This window comes from Microcaecilia unicolor, chromosome 8 (genome assembly GCF_901765095.1).
Source record: "Microcaecilia unicolor chromosome 8, aMicUni1.1, whole genome shotgun sequence".
Taxonomy (NCBI): Eukaryota; Metazoa; Chordata; class Amphibia; order Gymnophiona; family Siphonopidae; genus Microcaecilia; species Microcaecilia unicolor.
The window spans coordinates 110,498,557-110,519,018 of NC_044038.1; the positions used below are offsets into that span (position 1 = coordinate 110,498,557).

The following is a 20,462-nucleotide window of genomic DNA, read 5'->3' on the forward strand; positions in this document are numbered from 1 at the left end:
TATTGTCTTTTTTAAAATAATATCTTGGGGGTGTTGTGTCAGTATTTGTTAGTATAATTGGGCCTGAGAATTCGGATCTATAGATAAAGGGAATGTGGTTACTTTCTTGACAGTACATTTTCTAATACCAAATTTTTGTTGTTTCATATTTTTCCATAATTTATACTGAGAGTCACGTTCCCCAATTACACCCAAAAAAGGTGTAATCTGAGTATGCCTTGCTTGCCTCGCCCGCCAGCATTAAGGCTGGCCCCAGCCCTGGTCCTACTAAATACATTCTTTAGTGGAGGAGTAGCCTAGTGGTTAGTACAGCGGACTCTGATCTTGGGGAACTGGGTTCGATTCCCACTGCAGCTCCTTGTGACTCTGGGTAAGTCACTTAATCCTCCATTGTCCCAGGTACAAATAAATACCTGTATATAATATGTAAACCGCTTTGAATGTAGTTGGAAAAACCACAGAAAGGCAGTATATAAGTCCAATTCCCTTTCCCCCTTTGTGTGCTCTTCTTCCCACAATGCCAGGCAGCCACTTAGCTCATATGGGGTTACCCATTCATTATAATATCTTTATTTAAACAAAAGCTATGGAGGTAGAGGTATCACTTTTCATTGAATCCTTGTATCCATTTGTCCACTTCCTGCTTCATCTCATCCATTGAAAAGCACCACAAATTTTAAAAAAAGGCCTCCTTGATTGAATAGATGCTATTTTTATGACTTGGGGTTTAATTGAAAGCAGGGTCATGGCAAGTTATTTGCAGCTGGTGTGGCCATATAGGGTGGAAGTGAGGCGGGGGGTGGGTGCCAAGACTGCTCGCTATCCAATGCCTTCCCTGCTTGGCCTTGATGAGTAGGTAGGTCAGCAGCATGGGGATGTGCCACACAGGGCACATTTTCAGCTTGGGTTGCTCCTGACTGAAAGGAGTCAAAGACTTATGTGTAACTGAATGGATGTAAAATGAGCAACACAGCAACTGGATAAGACAGTCTGTGATGAGAGACTAGCAGATATTTATATAGGTTTTTTAAGCAGCATGATAAAAACACTACTGGTTTGTAGTAGTGTGAATGAGGGCCTGGACAAAGCCGAGCCATAAAGTGGGTTAAAGCTGCTTCAAGGTCCCAAGTTGAACTTGGCCTGCATTGCTGTTGCAGTTGACAGATATGTGGTGGAGGCATATGCAGTGGGCCTTTGCTATTTCCCACTAGACTTCCTTAACCTTGCTGTGCCCGGAGCTTTTATACTTTCTGGGTTATTGCTTCCTAGCTCCACCCTTCCTGTGTCACTTTCTCTGTGGTCGGGGCTATGAGTTTTAAGGTGGTTCTTTATTTAAACAGGTGGCTCTGACACTGTAAGAGAGTATATTTAAGGGAAAGTCGTAGCATCTCACGAGGCGTTACCACTATTACATTAACTAAGGAGACTGAAGGGACTCCTGCATGTGGGAAAGGCCATGCAACACTGGTTCTGAAATCTGGGAGAACTGCTATGTCCCAGCACCATCAGATGACATCAGTCACTTGTATGCCTGATTAAGCCTGTTGTCTACAGAGAACACCTGTTGCAGGTATCAGCTGTAAAAAAAATTTGCAGCAATCCTCTTTGAGGTAATAAACTTTTCCGAATAGTTTATTACATACAAACATTTATTCCCATTCAACATTAGTGAGCACTTTGCAGATCAATAATGAATTTTGTTTAGTTTATTAACATTTGCTATACCACCAATGTTAACTGGCAGGTCTTAGCAGTTTACAATAATTAATAATTAAAACATAGTAGATTAAAAAGCAAAGAACTACAATATGGATAGGAAAGATAAAACATCCTAGTAAAAAACCAAGATTACTGCAAAAGCACAGCACAGGAGGAAGTTAAAGAGCAAACAAAACAATACCAACAGGTATCTAAAAACAATTGCATGTAGCCACAGAGTCCAATTCTCAAGGGAACACATTAAACAGTTTCATAGGCTTGCGTAAAAAGCCAAGCCTTTAGCGCAGGCTTAAAAGCTTTAAAAGAAGATTCTGCACGGATATGGAGGGGGATCGATTTTTAAAAAGAAGGGGCAGTGAAAATGAAGGCACGATTTCTGGTAAATTCTAGCTGTGCAAAGTTGTATCACAGTCATACTCTGATTGGTAGATCGCTCTACAACTGGATTCTGTCAATGATTGTTCAGATAATATGTGTTCTTTACACATATCGCTGTCTCTTGATTGATGGCATGCATTCTACAGCTTCATCATAAAAGCAGTTAGCTTAGCAGGGTTTAAAAAAGGTTTAGACAAGTTCCTAAAAGAAACGTTAATAAGCCATATTAAGATGGACTTGGGAAAATCCACTACTTATTTCTGGGATAAGCAGCACAAAATCTGCTTTAATTTTTGGGGGGATCGTACCAGGCACTTGTGACTTGGATTGGCCAATGCTGGAAACAGGATACTGGACCTGATAGACTTTCAGTCTGTTCCAGTACAGCCATTCTTGTGTTCCCATGTTCTTATATACCCTTTCTCCTTTTGCCAAGAAGACTTGGATTTTTTTAATTTTTAGAAAGAAACAATTTGTACCTCATCTTCATCCATTGGTGCTGATGATAGCATATATTTATTTGGAGGAGGCAACATAGGTCTGAAATTAGCTGGTCCTTCAGAAAACGATCTATTGACGTTACCTGAAGCAATGAAAAACAAAATGAAGAAAACATTAATGACAAAAATCAGCAGTTAGAAGCTACAGTGAAAAAGGGATGTGCACACAAAACATTTTTGGTTTTGTTCATTTTCAAATCAGTTTCTTCTTTTGTATGTTTATTTTTGGATAACACGTTTATTCATTTAATTCATTTCCATTAAAGTCAATGGGGGAAACTATGCTTCTGATTTTGGACTCTTGACATTGGGATTTTCTAAGTTTTAAGAAACCTGTTGGAAACCACCAGAAACAGGGGCAACAACACCACAACAGGTTTATTTATCAACTGTGTACACTAAGTGGGAAATCCTGTATACGGCACTGAATGATAGGTGCTATTTCTGCGCCAAATTTTCAGTATGAAAAAAGCGTTCCAATTGATGCAAGGCGCCAAAACAGGGCAGAAATCCGCATGAAAACACACACGATCATTTATAGAATAGTGCGTAAGTGTTCTGCGTGGATCTGCAAAGGGGGTGTGGCCAGGGGCATTCCCTTAAAATGTGCGCAGTGTTATAGAATTTGGAGAACCCGCACCCAACTTGTGCACTGGAATTTACACCTGGTTTCAGTTCATGTAACTCCTCATGCCAAAAGTTGAGTGTAAACCCCAGCGTTACGCACTATTCTATACAGGGCACCGATCCTGGAACTCCTGTTCAGTACTGATTTTTTTCAGCACTGAACTCTAAGCACCATTTATAGACTTTTCCCATAACAGCATTAACGTGTGCTATCTGCCGTAAAACCACCCCTTTAGCATATGCAATCCATGAGTAAATGATGAGCCCCTCACCCCCCCCCCCCCCCCAAAGTAGCAGAAACATCCCACAGCACCAAAAAAGAAGCAAAGGACGGCAATAATGGCACAAATAGCCCAGGACACCAAGAAAGAAGCAAAGCAGCACAAATAATGGCACAAACACCCAAAACCACCAAACGTGAAGCAAAGGGCACCACAACAGTAGCCTGAACACCTCAGGGCACAGAGAAAGGGGAAAAGCAGCCCAAACAATGGCATGAATAGCTCAATATACGAAAAGCAGAGCAAAGAGCAGTACAGCAGTGTCATTAGGTCAAGCATGCTGTATAATGAATCAAGGTCTTCTCTGCTTTCCGTCAGTTTCAGGCTTCAGAGTAATACGATTTTTAGAAAGTTCATTCTGTTTTCAATCTGCTACAGTTTGGAACTCACTTCCTTCTGCTACCTAGCTAATACCTTTTTACTATCTTTTCAAAGACAACTGCAGACATATCTTTTTGTAAATAATTCAAAAATTGTAATACCATAATATTTTATTTTTTGGTATTATTCTTAGTGCTATTCAATGGAATCTTAAATTATGACTTCACTTTGGAGAAGGTGGGTACTAAGAGAGGGAAAAAACATCACCCAAGGTTCCATGAGACGGGCAAAGCAGTACTAACAGTGGTATGAACACCCCATAGCAACAGCAATTGCAGCAGTAAGAAGAGCATCAAGATTGCAAAACATGGAATATAGACCAAAGCAATAAGAAGAGGAAATGTTTAAAAAGAAACTAAAAGGATTGGCTGCGAAGGTTAGGACATTCAATCAGGCGTGGACGTTATTCAAAAATACCATCTTGGAAGCCCAATCCAGATGCATTCCACGTATTTGCAAAGGTGGAATGAAGAGAAAACGTCAGCCAGCGTGGTTAAAAGGTGAAGTAAAAGAGGCCATTACAGCCAAAAGACTGTCCTTCAAAGAATGGAAAAAGGACTCAAATTAAGAAAATAAAAAGCAACATAAGCACTGGCAAGTCAGATACAAAGTATTAATAAAAAAGGCTAAAAGAGAATATGAAGAGAAACTTGCCGCAGAGGCTAAAACTCACAGTAACAACTTTTTCAGGTACATCAGAAGCAGAAAGCCTGCAAGGGAATTCGTTGGACCGTTAGATCACGAAGGAGCAAAAGGGGCACTCAGAGAGGACAAGGCCATAGCAGAGAAACTGAATGAATTCTTAGCTTCTGCCTGTACTGGAAATAATTTTCAAGGGTGATGAAGCGGAGGAACTGAAAGAAATATTGGTGAACCTGGAAGATGTACTGAGCCAAATTGACAAATTAAAGAGTAGTAAATCACCTGGACTGGATGGCATACATCCAAGGGTACTCACAGACCTCAAGCATGAAATTGCTAATCTGCTTAGTAATATTTAACCTGTCGTTAAAATCGTCCAAAGTACCTAAAGATTGGAGGGTCGTCAATGTGACACCAATTTTTTAAAAACGGTTCTAGGGGTAATCTGGGAAATTATAGACCGGTAAGCCTCACATCAGTGCCGGGCAAAATAGTGGAAACTATTGTAAAGAATAAAATTATAGAACACATAGACAAACATGGTTTAATGGGACAGAGTCAGCATGGGTTCAGCCGAGGGAAGTCTTGTCTCACCAAATTGCTTCATTTCTTTGAAGGCGTGAATAAACATGTGGATAAAGGGGAGCCGGTTGATGGAGTGTATCTAGATTTTCAGAAAGCTTTTGATAAAGTTCCTCATAAGAGACTCCTGAGAAAAGTAAAGAGTCATGGGATAGGCGGCAAGGCTCTGATGTGGATTAGAAATTGGTTATTGGACAGAAAACAGAGGGTAGGGTTAAATGGTCATTTCTCTCAGTGGAGTTCCGCAGGTACTATTTAACGTATTTATAAATGATATGGAAATCGGAATGACGAGTGAGGTGATCAAATTTGCAGATGATGCAAAACTATTCAAGGATGTTAAAACACGTGCGGACTGTGAAATATTATTATTATTATTTGTTACATTTGTATCCCACATTTTCCCACCTTTTGCAGGCTCAATGTGGCTTACATATAACCGTTAACGGTGTTAGCCGATTACGGTTTGAACAAATACATAGTATGAATGAATACAAAGTGGTATTGTGGTATAATGAGGTATGGTAGGAAACAGTTGGGGGGAACTTAGAGAGGAAAAGGGGGAAGAAGAGTCAGGTAATGTCCGTTGCAGTCTTTGGTTATGTTGTGTCGCAAGTGACCGGTATTTTTATATTGAGTCAGTGGGGTATGCTCTTCTGAACAGGTCTGTCTTAAGTGCTTTCCGAAAATTTAGGTGGTCAAGCGTAGTTTTTACTGCTTTTGGCAATGTGTTCCATAGTTGTGCACTTAGGTAGGAAAAGCTGGTTGCATAGGTGGATTTGTATTTGAGTCCTTCGCTGCTTGGGTAGTGGAGGTTTAGATATGATCGTGCAGATTTTGTGGAGTTTCTGGTTGGCAGGTCGATGAGGTCTCTCATGTATCCCGGTGCCTCGCTGTAAATAATTTTGTGAACAGTCGTGCAGATTTTGAAAGTGATTCGTTCTTTGATTGGTAGCCAGTGCAATTTTTCTCAGAGTGGTTTAGCGCTGTCAAAACGTGTTTGTCCAAATATAAGCCTGGCTGCTGTATTTTGGGCGGTCTGAAGTTTCTTTATGATTTGATCCTTGCATCGGCACGGCGCTCCTCCTAAACATCTGCTCCCAAAAGGAAAGTTAAAGTGGTCCTCAGTGGTAGCGGGCTGAGCAGTGACTGAGCGGGGTACCAGGTTTGGCGTGGTGTTCAGCCCCGCTTTCGCCTTTTTTTGTGATCTGCAGCCACCAACTATGATATCCTCATATTTTCTTCTTCTTTTGTATCTCACCATTTTGATACATGTTTCACTTACCACTATTTTAACTGAGAGCAACTTTATTCCACCAATCATTAATACTAGAAGATTTCCCAAGTACTCCTCGCACCTCAATGTTTTCCAACCCTTCTCCGTACAGACTCCCATCAGGAATTCATCTAATTTAAAATCTCCTAGGATTCGATACCACAAAAACATTAGTATCTCACAGCTCTCAGCTGCTCAGTATCAACAAATACATGTGGGCTATATTAACGCTAGATCTGTTGTTAATAAGGTTTAAATTAGACTGGATTACAACTGAGAACTTGGACCTTCTCTTCATCTCTGAAACTTGGATCCACAGCTCTGAAGATCCTATTTTGTTAGACCTGTGCCCCGCAGGTTTCAAGATTACACATTGGGCCAGAACGGACAAGAGAGTTGGTGGTATAGCGTTAATCTATCGCTCTCTATTTTTTGTGGAAGCATACGCCGAATTCATCTCACCTTAACTATAAATTTTGTTTATAAGGATACATCGTAATACTCTTCGAGACTACCTGACTTGTGTTTTGTTCTATAGACCGCCTTCCAACTGGAACGATAGTCAATCTTACCTCTTGGATTTCATCTCCGAATCCTGCACCAATAACTCTAATATTCTCATCCTGGGTGATTTAAACCTACACCTTGAAGTTCCAAATTCAGGTAATGTTTTCCAATTTTTGGACTTCCTCAAACTCTGGGATTTTATATGGCCTAGTATGTATCCAACGTATATTAATGGTCACACCTTGGACCTCATATCCTACAAATTCCTCAATGACCAGCATTTCTTTCTGTCTGATATTCAGTGGTCTGAGACGCCCTGGTCAGATCACTATAAATTAAACCTTACAATACACTGGTTGAAATCAGGTTTGTCTATTCCCAGAGTACCCTCTTCCTATTATTCAAGAGGAGAAGTAGACCCGAAATCTTTTTGGCAATTGTTATACATTCCTGATTGGCAAGCTTGCCCAGATTCCACTGATTTCCTTATGGCGTGGGACATCAGATGTCGTTCAGTACTAGACGCCTTAGCACCTTTGCAATTGAAAACCTCTTATAAGCGTAATTCAACACCATGGTTTAATCAGGACTTAAAAATATTAAAAACCTCAAACTAGGAGATTTGAAAGAGCATGGTCCAAATCAAAAAATGAAAATACGCTTACTGCATGGAAACTACAATGACGGAAATATAAACATGCTATTAAACAAGCTAAGAGACTATTTTATAAAAAACGAGTAACTAAACAAGTAAACACCCAAGGAAACTTTACCTACTTTTAATCTCACTCCTTGACACTACCGCAATTTTATCACAACAAGTCGATCTTCCTTCTGCCGATCAGCTCGCAAGATATTTCAATGAGAAAATACTCACTCTGCGCAACTCACTGTGCCACTTTATCACTGATATTGACAACTTTCTTAATGACCTTGATCTTCCACCTGGTCATTGCCCAGCAGATCGCTTTTGGCTCAACTTCACGCCCTTGACTTAGGAGTCTGTAGGGCATGCGCTTAACAGGTTTTCTAAAACTTTTTGTAAACTGGATATTTGTCCTACTTACCTATTGTCTTCCCCTCCTTCATGTTTTATTACTGACCTCACGTCTCACCTAAATTTTATGCTTCAGGAAGGTCGTTTCCCTCAGGACCATGGTAGTATTTTACTTACCCCAATTCTTAAGGACCCGAAGAAAAAAGCAAATATCATTGCTAACTATCGTCCAGTAGCTTCTATCCTGCTTCTAATTAAAGTAATGGAAAGTATGATCTTACATGTTACTTGAACAAATTCAATATTCTTCAAGAATCACAATCTGGTTTCCGCACCCAACATAGCACTGAAACAGTTTTGATTACTCTGTTATCCAATTTTAAAAAAGCAATCTCTGTTGGCAAAAATATACTGCTGCAATTTGATTTATCCAGTGCATTCGACATGGTTGACCATAACATACTTATCAGTATATTAGATAAATTCGGTATTGGTGGAAATGTGCTTAGTTGGTTCAAGGGATTCCTATCTTCCAGGACTTATCAAGTCAAAGTGAACTCCACTATTTCCCCTCCTTGGAAGCCCGTCTGTGGTGTTCTGCCAGGTTATCCATTATCTCCGACGCTCTTCAACATAATGATGATTCCTCTCGCAAATGCATTATCCAAGCATGGCCTCAATCCTTTTATTTATGCTGATGATGGATCCATTCCTTTTAAGTCCTCTTTGTCTGAACTTTCTGGCACAATCCAAATCTGTTTTTCCATTATTGCATCCTGGGCAAATGCGTTTCAATTTAAACTCAATAAGGATAAAACTCAAATGTTTTAACAAGTCAATTCCCAAAGAACTGGTTACTCCTGATTATACCCTCCCAATCTCGAACAGTCTGAAAATTCTTGGATAGCCATCTGTCACTTGATAGTCAAGTTAAGCAGATTACGAAAAAAATGTTCTTATCATTGTGGAAGCTTAAACGCATCAAACAACTCCTGCCTAGAGAAATATTTCGAACCCTGATGCATTCATTGGTGCTAAGCCACATCGATTACTGCAGTAGGTTCTACGCTGGCTGTACACACTATATTCTGAAGAAGCTCCAGACAGTTCAAAACACCGCGGCCAGGCTAATCTTTGGAAAAACTCGCTTTGATAGTGTGTGGCCTCTCCATGAGCATCTTCACTGGCTACCCATCAAAGACCGTATTGAATTCAAAATCTGCGCCTTAACACATAAGATCATTTACAGAGAAGCACCAGTTTACATGTGTGATTTGATAGATTTACCTCCCAGAAATTCATCAGTTTCATCTCGTACTTATCTCCTTCTGCACTATCCTTCCTGCAGGAATCTAAAGTACAAGACAATCTACGCTTCTTCCTTTTCATTCATCAGCCCGCACTCCTGGAATGCTTTGCCGAGACTACTGAAAGAGACATTGGATCACCCAACATTTAAAACATTACTAAAGACTTATTTGTTTAGTAAAGCTTATCCCAATGACCTCATTACTTTTTAATCCCCTATTTCCGTTTTGACTGATTTCCCGTTTTTTGCCTTATGTCTGCTTCCCTTTTGTTGCTCCTGCTTTCCCATCCGTATTCTCCTATTTGGCTGCTTTCGTTACTATATTTGTTAATTTTCTTTAATTATTATATCCTGCTGTATTATGTTTTGATGTATTAACTTTGTTAGCCACATTGAGCCCGCACAAGCTGGGAAAATGTGGGATACAAGTGAACCAAATAAATAAATCCTGCATAGATTCCATTACAGTAATCTGCATGGCTTAATACCATGGACTGTACCAGGTTACGAAATATTTCCCTTGGGAAGAATGGTTTTACGCATTTGAGTTTCCACATTGAGAAAAACATTTTCTTCATGATGGATTTTGCTTGGGTCTCTAGTGATAGGTTACGGTCAATTGTTACTCCGAGAATTCTCAAGCTGTCTGAAATAGGGAGGGTGTATCCTGGGGTGTTAATGTTTGTGGGTTTGTATGTATTGTATTGGGATGAGATGATGAGACAATCCAGCTCATTTTCAAAAGAGAAGGGCGCCCATCTTTCGACACAAATCAGGAGATCGGCGCCCTTCTCTCAGGGGCACCAGAATCGGCATAATCGAAAGCTGATTTTGGGCGTCCCCAACTGCTTTCCGTTGCTGGGACGGCCGAAGTTCCCGGGGGCATGTCGGAAGGGTAGTGAAGGCAAGACAGGGGTGTGCTGGGGCGTGGTTAAGAGATAGGTGCCCTTGGCCGATAATGGAAAAAAGAAGGGCGTCCGTGGCGAGAATTTGGTCCACTTTATTTGGTCCCTTTTTTTCCAGGTCCAAGTCCCAAAAAAGTGCCCAAACTGACCAGATGACCACCGGAGGGAATCGTGGGTCACCTCCCCTGACTCCCCCAGTGGTCACTAACCTCCTCCCGCCCTAAAAAAAAACTTTCAAAACTTTTTTTGCCAGCCTCTATGCCACCCTCAAATGTCATACTCCGGTCCATTGCAGCAGTATGAAGGTCCCTGGAGCAGTTTTAGTGGGCGCAGTGGACTTCAGGCAGGCGGACCCTACCTGTTCCACTTGTGGTGGAAAATGGGAGCCCTCCAAAACCTACCCGAAACCCACTGTACCCACATGTAGGTGCCCCCCTTCACCCCTTAGGGGTATGGTAGTGGTGTATAGTTGTGGGGAGTGGGTTTTGGGGGGGTTTCGGAGGGCTCAGTACCCAAGGTAAGGGAGCTATGTACCTGGGAGCAATTTGCGAAGTCCACTGTAGTGCACCCTAGGGTGCCCGGTTGATGTCCTGGCATGTGAGGGGGACCGGTGCACTACGAATCCTGGCCCCTCCCATGACCAAATGCCTTGGGTTTATTCGTTTTTGAGATAGGCACCATCGGTTTCCATTATAGGGGAAAACCGAGGGCACCCATCTCCAAGTCCGGCGATCTCAGCATTTAGGTCGAGATTTGGGTGCCCACAACCGTATTATTGAAACGAAAGATGGACGCCCATCTCGTTTCGAAAATACGGTTGGCCCCGCCCCTTTGTGGTGCCGTCCTCGGAGATGGGCGTCCCCGTTCGAAAATGCCCCTCAATGTCCTTACATCAGGTTTCGTATATTGTGTGAACCTTTACTTGACAGTTGGACCACATGCCCCAGGACTCTTACTTTAGAAACAATCAACTTCTATGGGATTGGTCTATTTAAACTCGAACAGGGAAGCATACCATTACCTAGACCTAACACTGGAGAATTGGTATACATTTGGCTGCTCTCATATAAAATTCTATAGGAAAAGGGGAGATAGTTTTGAAGCTGTCTGAAATTGTTCACTCACAAACCCACTGGGGGGGCCATCCCTTTACCACTTCCATTCTGACTGGTTTTTTTTTTCATTTTCTGTTGTTAGTCTGTAGTATCCACAGATCCTGAACCTATTGAACTCGGCACGGTCCAAGCAGGAGATGGGGTCCTAATCAAGGTCATCAAGAGGAAAAATTGGGCTTCACCCCGCTGGGAAGGTCCATACCAGGTACTCTTGATTACTCCCACGGCTGTAAAAATAGCTAAACAAAGTACCTGGGTACACCTGTTGCACTGCAAGAAGGTAGCAGAACCAGGAGCTGAGATTAGGCAACCAGAGTAGACCAACTTCTCGCAAGGGTAAGCCCGGCTGCAAAGGGGAGGTGCTTCAATAGGAACCCTCGTCTCAAACCCGGTGAAGAAAACAATAACCCAGGCGATAATTTAGGGTTGAAATGGAGGCCTTGACATCTGATCCAGACAACCCATGTGAACAATTGACAGACAATAGTTTGGAGTCCCTTCGGATGACTGGAAAGGAGGAGAGCAATCAGGAACTTGACTGACAGAGAACAATCAGGTTGGTCCTAGGAGCAATCTATGGTATAGCTCTTATCATCCTCCTGCTCCAGGTCATGGACGTAGTGAAAAGGACATCAAATCCTGGAGACCAGAAAAGGAATAATTCCCAAGACCACCTCAATCGAATGCAGGGGGAATTCATTCGAGGAAGGCACTGAGTTGGTGCAGCTTGAGCACTACTCAGAGGAACTGAACCCATGGAGTGGGCACAGACGGGGCTTCCTGAACCTCCTAAGAACATTACCTTTTATGAGGGTCAGACCAGTACAGTGGAAATAGATTTATATGAACTAACTTGCTGCGGAGGACAAGAGGCAGTTGTGAGACTTACATGGTCTGACAAGTATGTATGCTTCCTACCTTCAAATACTCCCGGAACCCGTCAATGCACTGTATGGAACCAAGCTATTTGGAGCATGAGCTCCACCCCTTGGGGGTGTTACCTACTAAAAACACAAGATGATACTGAGATCCAAAGCAGAGTCCGAATGTACTGATGAAACAAACTGCAATAAACTACTAATTACTTTACAAACACCCCGGAAGGTAGATGAACGTTTATATGCTGTGGGAGCATATGTCTCCGGGACTGATCCTATTGGACACTTTTTTAACCAAATATTGGAAAAAATATTTCTTGAGAGGATTTTGAATTTTCTCTGCCTAAAGTGATCAGATTTGAAAATCTGACCATTGAAGAAAAACTGGAGCCTGAAACAGGTTACCAGGGGAAAAGCGAATGGATGGCCTGGGTAATCTATACTACTGGGAAAATAAACAAGTCTGACTGTATGGCATGTGCTAAGGCAAGGCCTTCCTTGCGGACCATACCCTTCAGATTGAGTCCTGATGATCCTGAGGGATTACAGTGTATGATCCAGCTATATAACAGCAGTTATCGACCCAGTGGGACCTGTATTATAATGTCACACCTTTTCCTCCCACTAGGGAATGAATTAGACCACCCACAGTAACATTATACCCAGGTAATTACACTTGCTTTTCTATAAAAGGACAAGGAAAGCGACAGGATCTGAAGCCACTACCAGACTCATATTGCAATCATCGGGTCAACTTGACAGGAAAACAGAACCATAAATACCATCTCAATTGGTTCCAGAATCAGGACAGAGGAAGAGCTGATATCTGGTGGATGTGTGGAGACCTCCTTCTCAGACCCCATCTTCCACAAGTGTGGCACAGGGAGTGTGCATTAATACAAGTTGTTATGTTTTTATATGATACCCACAGGAACAATGGAACTGCCAAAAAACAGTTCCACACAGAATCATTTGATCCACATGTGTATGTGGATTGACATTGGGGTACCTCGACGGGTACCCAATGAGTTCAAGGCAAGGAACCAGGTTACTGCTGGATTTGAATCCTTCCCCTTCTGGTAGGTAAAAATTAATAAAAATGTAGACTAGATGAATTATACCTATTATAATTAACAGACTTGTGAATTACACTTGAGATGCCATAAAAAGAATTGCTGAACAAATTGATGCCACAAAAGAGCCTGACAATGAACACAACAATAGCCAGGCTTCCTCTAAAGACTATATAGCCTCCACAACAATCTCAAGACTACATGAATCTCCAGGACTGAAAGAGTCTTGGAGAAGAATCTATCTAAGAGACTTGAGTAAAATATGTAACAATGATAAACAGGAGGGAAATGTAGAAAAAATGTTTTACTAATATAGGGTTTTGCTAATATAGGGTTAATCATTCTTTTAATTTATATTCTCTGACCTTGTACATTACAAGTAGAACTGAATGTCCTAGATAGTCAGGCAAGCTAACTAACAGCCTAGAAATGTAACATGTTAGAAATATAATTGTGTTGACAGACACACAGGCACTGTGAAACTGCACATAGGCAATGTAAGAGAAAGGTTTATAAGAGCAGGGGGGGTGGTTAGAGTCAGACAACCTTCTGGCTGCAGTTGGATCTGTCTCCTTGCAAGTAAATAAAAGTGCTTAAAACTGACTTGGTCTGATGGTATTCGTGAGTATTGTTAAATAAAACTCTTTTAACACCTTACAAACGTAATCTGACAGAAATCACCTATGAAATCAAGCTCAGCTTTAATATCATGGACTCTTGGGCAAACGCATTTCAACTAAAACTCAACACAGAAAAAACACACTGTCTCATCCTCTCATCCCAATACAATACGAACAAACCCACAAACAAACACCCCAGATTATACCCTCCCTATCTCAGACAGCCTGAAAATTCTCGGTATTACAATCGACTGTAACCTCACACTAGAGAACCAAGTGAAATCTACAACAAAGAAAATGTTCCACTCAATGTGGAAACTCAAACGCGTAAAACCATTCTTCCCTAGGGAAACATTTTGCAACTTGATGCAATCAATGGTACTAAGCCATGTAGACTACTGCAACGGAATTTATGCGGGATGCAAAGAACAAATTATAAAGAAACTTCAGACCGCTCAAAACACGGCAGCCAGGCTTATATTTGGAATAATGCGATTTGAAAGCGCCAAACCCGTCCGAGAAAAACTGCATTGGCTCCCAAAAAAAGGACGTATTGCTTTCAAAATCTGCACCCTGGTTCATAAAATTATCTACGGCGAAGCCTCGGGATACATGACAGACCTCATAGACCTACCAACCAGAAACACAACAGTAAGCCACATTGAGCCTGCAAATAGGTGGGAAAATGTGGGATACAAATGTAACAAATAAATTATATATATATATATATATATATATATATATATTGTGTATGTGCTTTATTTCCATTTCACTTGACTTCTTCAGGGGAATCCAGGATAAAAAACTGATAGGTTCCCTGGTGGGGGAAGGCATATAAAGATCATTCTAACCCAGAACATTATCATCTGCACCTTGAGTATTGTGTTCAGTTCTGGTCGCCGTATCTCAAAAAAGATATAGCAGAATTAGAAAAGGTTCAAAGAAGAGCAATTAAAATGATAAATGGGATGGAACTCCTCTCATATAAGGAAAGGCTAAAGAGGTTAGGGCTCTTCAGCTTGGAAAAGAGACGGATGATGTCTACAATTGAGGTCTACAAAATCCTGAGTGGTGTAGAACGAGTAGAAGTAAATTGATTTTTTACTCGTTACAAAAGTTCAAAGACTAGGGGACACTCGAGGAAGTTACATGGAAATACTTTTAAAACAAATAGGAGGAAATATTTTTTCACTCAACGAATAGTTAAGCTCTGGAACTCTGCTGGAGGAAGTGGTAACAGCAGTTAGCGTATCTGGATTTAAAAAAGGTTTGGACAAAGTCCTGGAGGAAACGTCCCTAGTCTGCTATTGAGACAGACATGGGATGCAACTGCTTACCCTGGGATTTGTAGTGTGCAGAGTTGCCACAATTTGGATTTCTGCCAGGTACTTGTGACCTGGCTTGGCCACTGTTTAGAAAACAGGATACTGGGCTAGATGAAGTAAGATGGCCGCCGCTTAACGGTCACAAGAATTACAGGGACCCTTGGCCGAGCTAGATCGCAGATTGGCTATGGACTAACCTGACCAGCTTGGTTCCGCAGGTGATTGATATGGGAAGAGTTAAGGAGCCCAAATTCGAGTCCAACTACAACACTGTTTGCTGTGCCGGTCCGAAATTACCAAGGACAACAGGCCGCATTCACCTCCCTCCCAGGGCCGCATGTGCTGATTAACCGCGACTTTGATGTCTGGAGGAGAACTACAGCTCCAGCAACACAGCCAACTGGCAGCCGTGCTTATACTCTTAAGCTACCGCTCGTCCTAACAGTGGAGTCGCTGTTATCTAGACGAGGCGTCCTTGCCGACCCTGAGGCCTGGACCGACTGTGAACGGGTGACGAACAATCCCACCCCAGGAGACTTCAGGTATTGTAGTTGGTACCGAGACTGGATGGAGGTCAAAGTTCCCAGTCTAGGCGAGCTGCTACTTCTGTTCACAGCGGATAGCTGCTCACCCAACCCACGCGCAGATAACCACGACGGGAGGGTACGGAACATAGCGAAGGGAGCGGAGTGGCTGAGGCACAGTAAAGATCCTCCAGGTAGCCCAGCGGCGACTGGGTTGAAACAGCGTACAAGCTGTGATGGTTTAAAATGCAATCACATTAGCATCTACACAAAACTAACGCAGCCTGACAACCATGGCATACAATCTCTCCCCTACATTGTCATATACACAGTGACACCTACAACTAGACAATGCACCGTGGAGTCCTAATCGTGGTTATCCAGCGACTAAAGGCCAAAAGCAGCGACTGCATCGTTACAGTGGTGCTGCAGCCACGGCTCAGCTTACACCAGTCTAGTGCCGCTTTGGCCTTCTCAATTCATCTTGACTCCCCTTGCATTATCGTGTGCAGCGATGTCAGCGGCCATGTGTAGTGCCATGAAGAACTAACTGATGCGACGTTGCACAGCAGCGGTTCAGAGGCGGCTGAACTTTATTAGCGGCAACCAGCGAAAATCGAAGATCCCTCTACTAATCAGTGTCTGTACCAGCTACTTATTTCTGCAGGACCTGGATCAACTATCAACCCTTTGAATGTCAGTGTTGCTGTCAGTACTCGATTCACTGTGACATTTGAGATTGTGACTGGAGCTAATACCACTAGTCCAGTGTGCAGCCAAGGCAAGATCTACAGCTACGTTCGGTCCTTCTGCTCCAGCTAGTTCCAGTCCTGCTTGTCTTCAGCCTCATCTGCCCCAGCCTTCGGTCCTTCTGCTCCAGTCCTGCTTGTCTTCAGCCTCATCTGCTCCAGCCTTCGGTCCTTCTGTTCCAGTCCTGCTCGTCGTCACCCTCATCTGCTCCAGCCTTCGGTCTTTCTGTTTCAGTCCTGCTCGTCATCACCCTCATCGGCTCCAGCCTTCGGTCCTTCTGTTCCAGCCTTTGATCCTTCTGCTCCAGCTTGTTCCAGTCTTGCTCGTCTTCAGCCTCATCTGCTCCAGCCTGTTCCAGTCCTGCTCATCTTCAGCCTCATCAGCTCCAGCCTGTTCCAGTCCTACTCATCTTCAGCTTCATCTGCTCCAGCCTTCTGTCCTCCTGTTCCAGCTTCGGTCCTTCTGCTCCAGCCTGTTCCAGTCCTGCTCGTCTTCAGCCTCATCTGCTCCAGCCTTCAGTCCTACTGTACCAGCCTGTTCCAGTCCTGCTTGTCTTCAGCCTCATCTGTTCCAGCCTTCGGTCCTACTGTGCCAGCCTGTTCCAGTCCTACTTGTCTTCAGCCTCGACTCCATCCTTCCTTCCATCAGCTATTGTCCTGATGTTTCAATTGCTGTATCTACTTATCCCTGAAAGTTCAACTACTGTTCCCATCTAGCACCTGAAAGTACCTCAGACTTTATTATGGACTCTATACACATTCTCTTCCTAGCCCTATCCCTTCCCAATCTTTTCCCTCACCCCCCACCACTGTCTATTACAGGAACTCACTGCCCATCCATTGATTTCATCACCTCACCTTCTCTTTTACCCCCTTCCTCCTTCTCAGCTTTTAATCTTCATCTCTTTCTTCCCTCCATTGTGCCTTCCCCATTCTACCTGTGTACCTCTTGCCTTCGACGCCTTCGTGGCCACACCTCTCCTACTCTCCTCCGCTCTCTTTTACTCCTTCTCTTACTCTCAGTTGGTGACATCAATCCCAATCCTGGTCCTCCTCTTCTGCCTTCTTCCTACTTATGCAGGCCACATCGTGACATCTCTAATCTCATCTCTATTCCTCTTCTTCCCCCTTACTCTTCTCTTGCACCCTATGGAATGCCCACTCCATCTGCAATAAACTTCCCTACATTCACGACCTCTTCATTTCTCGTTCCCTCCATCTACTTGCCTTAACTGAAACTTGGCTCTCCCCTGATGACTCTACTTCGGTTGCAGCCCTTTGCCATGGTGGTTATCTTTTTTCTCATACCCCTCACCCTTCCGGCTGCGGCGGTGGCTTTGGATTGCTACTCTCTCCCTCCTGCAAATTCCAACCTCTTCTTCCACTTTGTGTCATTCGCAAATTTAATTACCTCAGTAGTTACTCCCATCTCTAGGTCATTTATAAATATGTTAAAAAGTAGCAGTCCCAGCACAGACCCCTGGGGAACCCCACTAACTACCCTTCTCCATTGAGAATACTGACCATTTAACCCTACTCTCTGTTTTCTATCTTTTAGCCAGTTTTTAATCCACAATAGAACACTACTACTACTATAAATCATTTCTATAGCGCTACCAGTCGTACACAGCGCTTCACAATTGAACATGAAGAAAAGACAGTCCCTGCTCAAAAGAGCTTACAATCTAAATCAGGACAGATAGACAGGACCAATAAGGATAAGGGTAGGACAGACAGAAGGACACATAGGGAAAGGGACTATTGAAGAGAGGAAGACAAGATAAAGGACACTACCTCCTATCCCATGACTCTCCAATTTCCTATGGAGTCTTTCATGAGGTACTTTGTCAAACACCTTCTGAAAATCCAGATATACAATATCAACCGGCTCACCTTTATCCACATGTTTGTTCACCCCTTCAAAGAAATGTAGTAGATTGGTGAGGCAAGATTTCCCTTCACTAAATCCATGTTGACTTTCTCTCATTAATCCATGCTTTTGAATATGCTCTGTAATTTTGTTCTTAATAATAGTCTCTACCATTTTACCCGGCACCGACATCAGACTCACCAGTCTATAATTTCCCGGATCTCCTCTGGAACCTTTTTTAAAAATTGGCGTTACATTGGCCACCCTCTAATCTTCCAGTACCACACTCGATTTTAAGGATAAATTACATATTACTAACAATAGCTCCGTAAGTTCATTTTTCAGTTCTATCTGTACTCTGGGATGAATACCATCCGGTCCAGGAGATTTGCTACTCTTCAGTTTGTAGACCTGCCCCATTACATCCTCCAGGTTTACAGAGAATTCATTAAGTTTCTCCGACTCGTCAGCTTCGCATACCATTTCTGGCACTGGTATCCCACCTAAATCTTCCTCGGTGAAGACCGAAGCAAAGAATTCATTTAATCTCTCCGTTATGGCTTTGTCTTCCCTGATGGCCCCTTTTACTCCTCGGTCATCTAGCGGTCCAACCGATTCTTTTGCCGGCTTCCTGCTTTTAATATACATAAAAAAAATTTTACTATGTGTTTTTGCTTTCAACGCAATCTTTTTTTCGAAGTCCCTCTTAGCCTTCCTTATCAGTGCTTTGCATTTGACTTGACATTCCTTATGACGTTTCTTATTATTTTCAGTCGGATCCTTCTTCCATTTTCTGAAGGATTTTCTTTTAGCTCTAATAGCTTCCTTCACCTCACTTTTTAACCATGCCGGCTGTCGTTTGGTCTTCCGTCCTCCTTTTTTAATATGCAGAATATATTTGGCCTTGGCTTCCAGGATGGTGTTTTTGAACAGCATCCACACCTGATGTAAATTTTTGACCCTCGCAGCCTCTGCTCTAAGTTTTTTTTCACTGTTCTTCTCATTTTATCATAGTCTCCTTTTTAAAAGTTAAGCGCTAACGTATTTGATTTCCTATGTATATTATGATCACTGTTATAAAGCGGCCCCAGCACCATTACCTCCCGCACCAGATCATGCGCTTGTAAGGAGATCATATACATACATTTGGCGCCAAAAATAAGCGGAATTGGAGTAATCGATCGGGGTCAAAAAATGATACGTGAATTGTTAAACACTAATGATTAGTTAACAATTAGTTAAACTAACAATTCATGTATCATTTTTCGTCCCCGATCAATTACTCCACTTCCGCTTATATTTGGCGCCAAATGTATGTATATGATCTCCTTACAAGCAGTTATACGCTGTTTTGTTCACAACAGACTACACAGAGACGTTTCAGAATCTGTTACATATCACAAAGGTCTTTCTCAAGGTACGTTGTGAACTTATGCCTTTTTCCGTTTACACTTTCGGATGATTTTTTTGTCCCGTTAGTTTAGAGGATCCCCGTATGTTTTGTTAACACTTGAATGATGTCTTCCTTTCATTGTTCCGGTTTATTTATTTCTTCATCTGTCGGGTTAAGTTTATTTTTGTATGATGTTTTATCTCTGTATCGCTCTATTCAATATTTGAATGATGCTTATCCCTGTAACACTTTATTTTTAAATTATACAATCAGGACTCTCCAACATATACACACACACTAGATAACCAAGCTTCTCATGCTCCAACTCCAAGTGAGTGTATACATATACACTCGATGCCCCAGCTTCGAGTGACTTTTACATATGTTTTTCTTTTTCAGATCAATTGCCCTCTAGACTGATGGCCTAGTGGTTAGGGTGGTGGACTCTGGTTCTGAAGAACTGAGTTCAATTCCCACTTCAGGCACAGATCCTTGTGACTCTGGGCAAATCACTTAACCCTCCATTGCCCCAGGTACAAATAAGTACCTGTATATGTAAGCCGCATTGAGCCTGCCATGAGTGGGAAAGCGCGGGCTACAAATGTAACTAAAATAAAAAATTTCCAGTACCAGAATCATTTAAGGTTTGCTATACATTTATTTCTCCCACTTTTTTTTTGAGCAACAGTGTCACAGCTTCTATCCTTATCTTAAGTTCATTATATATGACGTTCATTTCTCCTATTTTTTTGAGCAACAGTGTTACAGTTTTCATTCTCATCTTAAGTTCATTATATATACTTTTTTTGAC

The 20,462-nt window shown here is 42.3% G+C and overlaps 1 protein-coding gene across 5 annotated transcripts in view; it reads right to left on the reverse strand.

Moving 5' to 3' along the window:
• The window catches only part of LCP2 (lymphocyte cytosolic protein 2), an 888,998-nt gene that overhangs the window by 100,573 nt on the left and 767,963 nt on the right, over nt 1–20,462 (reverse strand). For all 5 annotated transcript variants that reach the window (XM_030211064.1, XM_030211063.1, XM_030211062.1 and 2 more), the window contains one exon: nt 2,577–2,680. In XM_030211064.1, the coding sequence (XP_030066924.1) occupies nt 2,577–2,680 (104 nt within the window). The remainder of the gene's footprint in view (nt 1–2,576; nt 2,681–20,462) is intronic.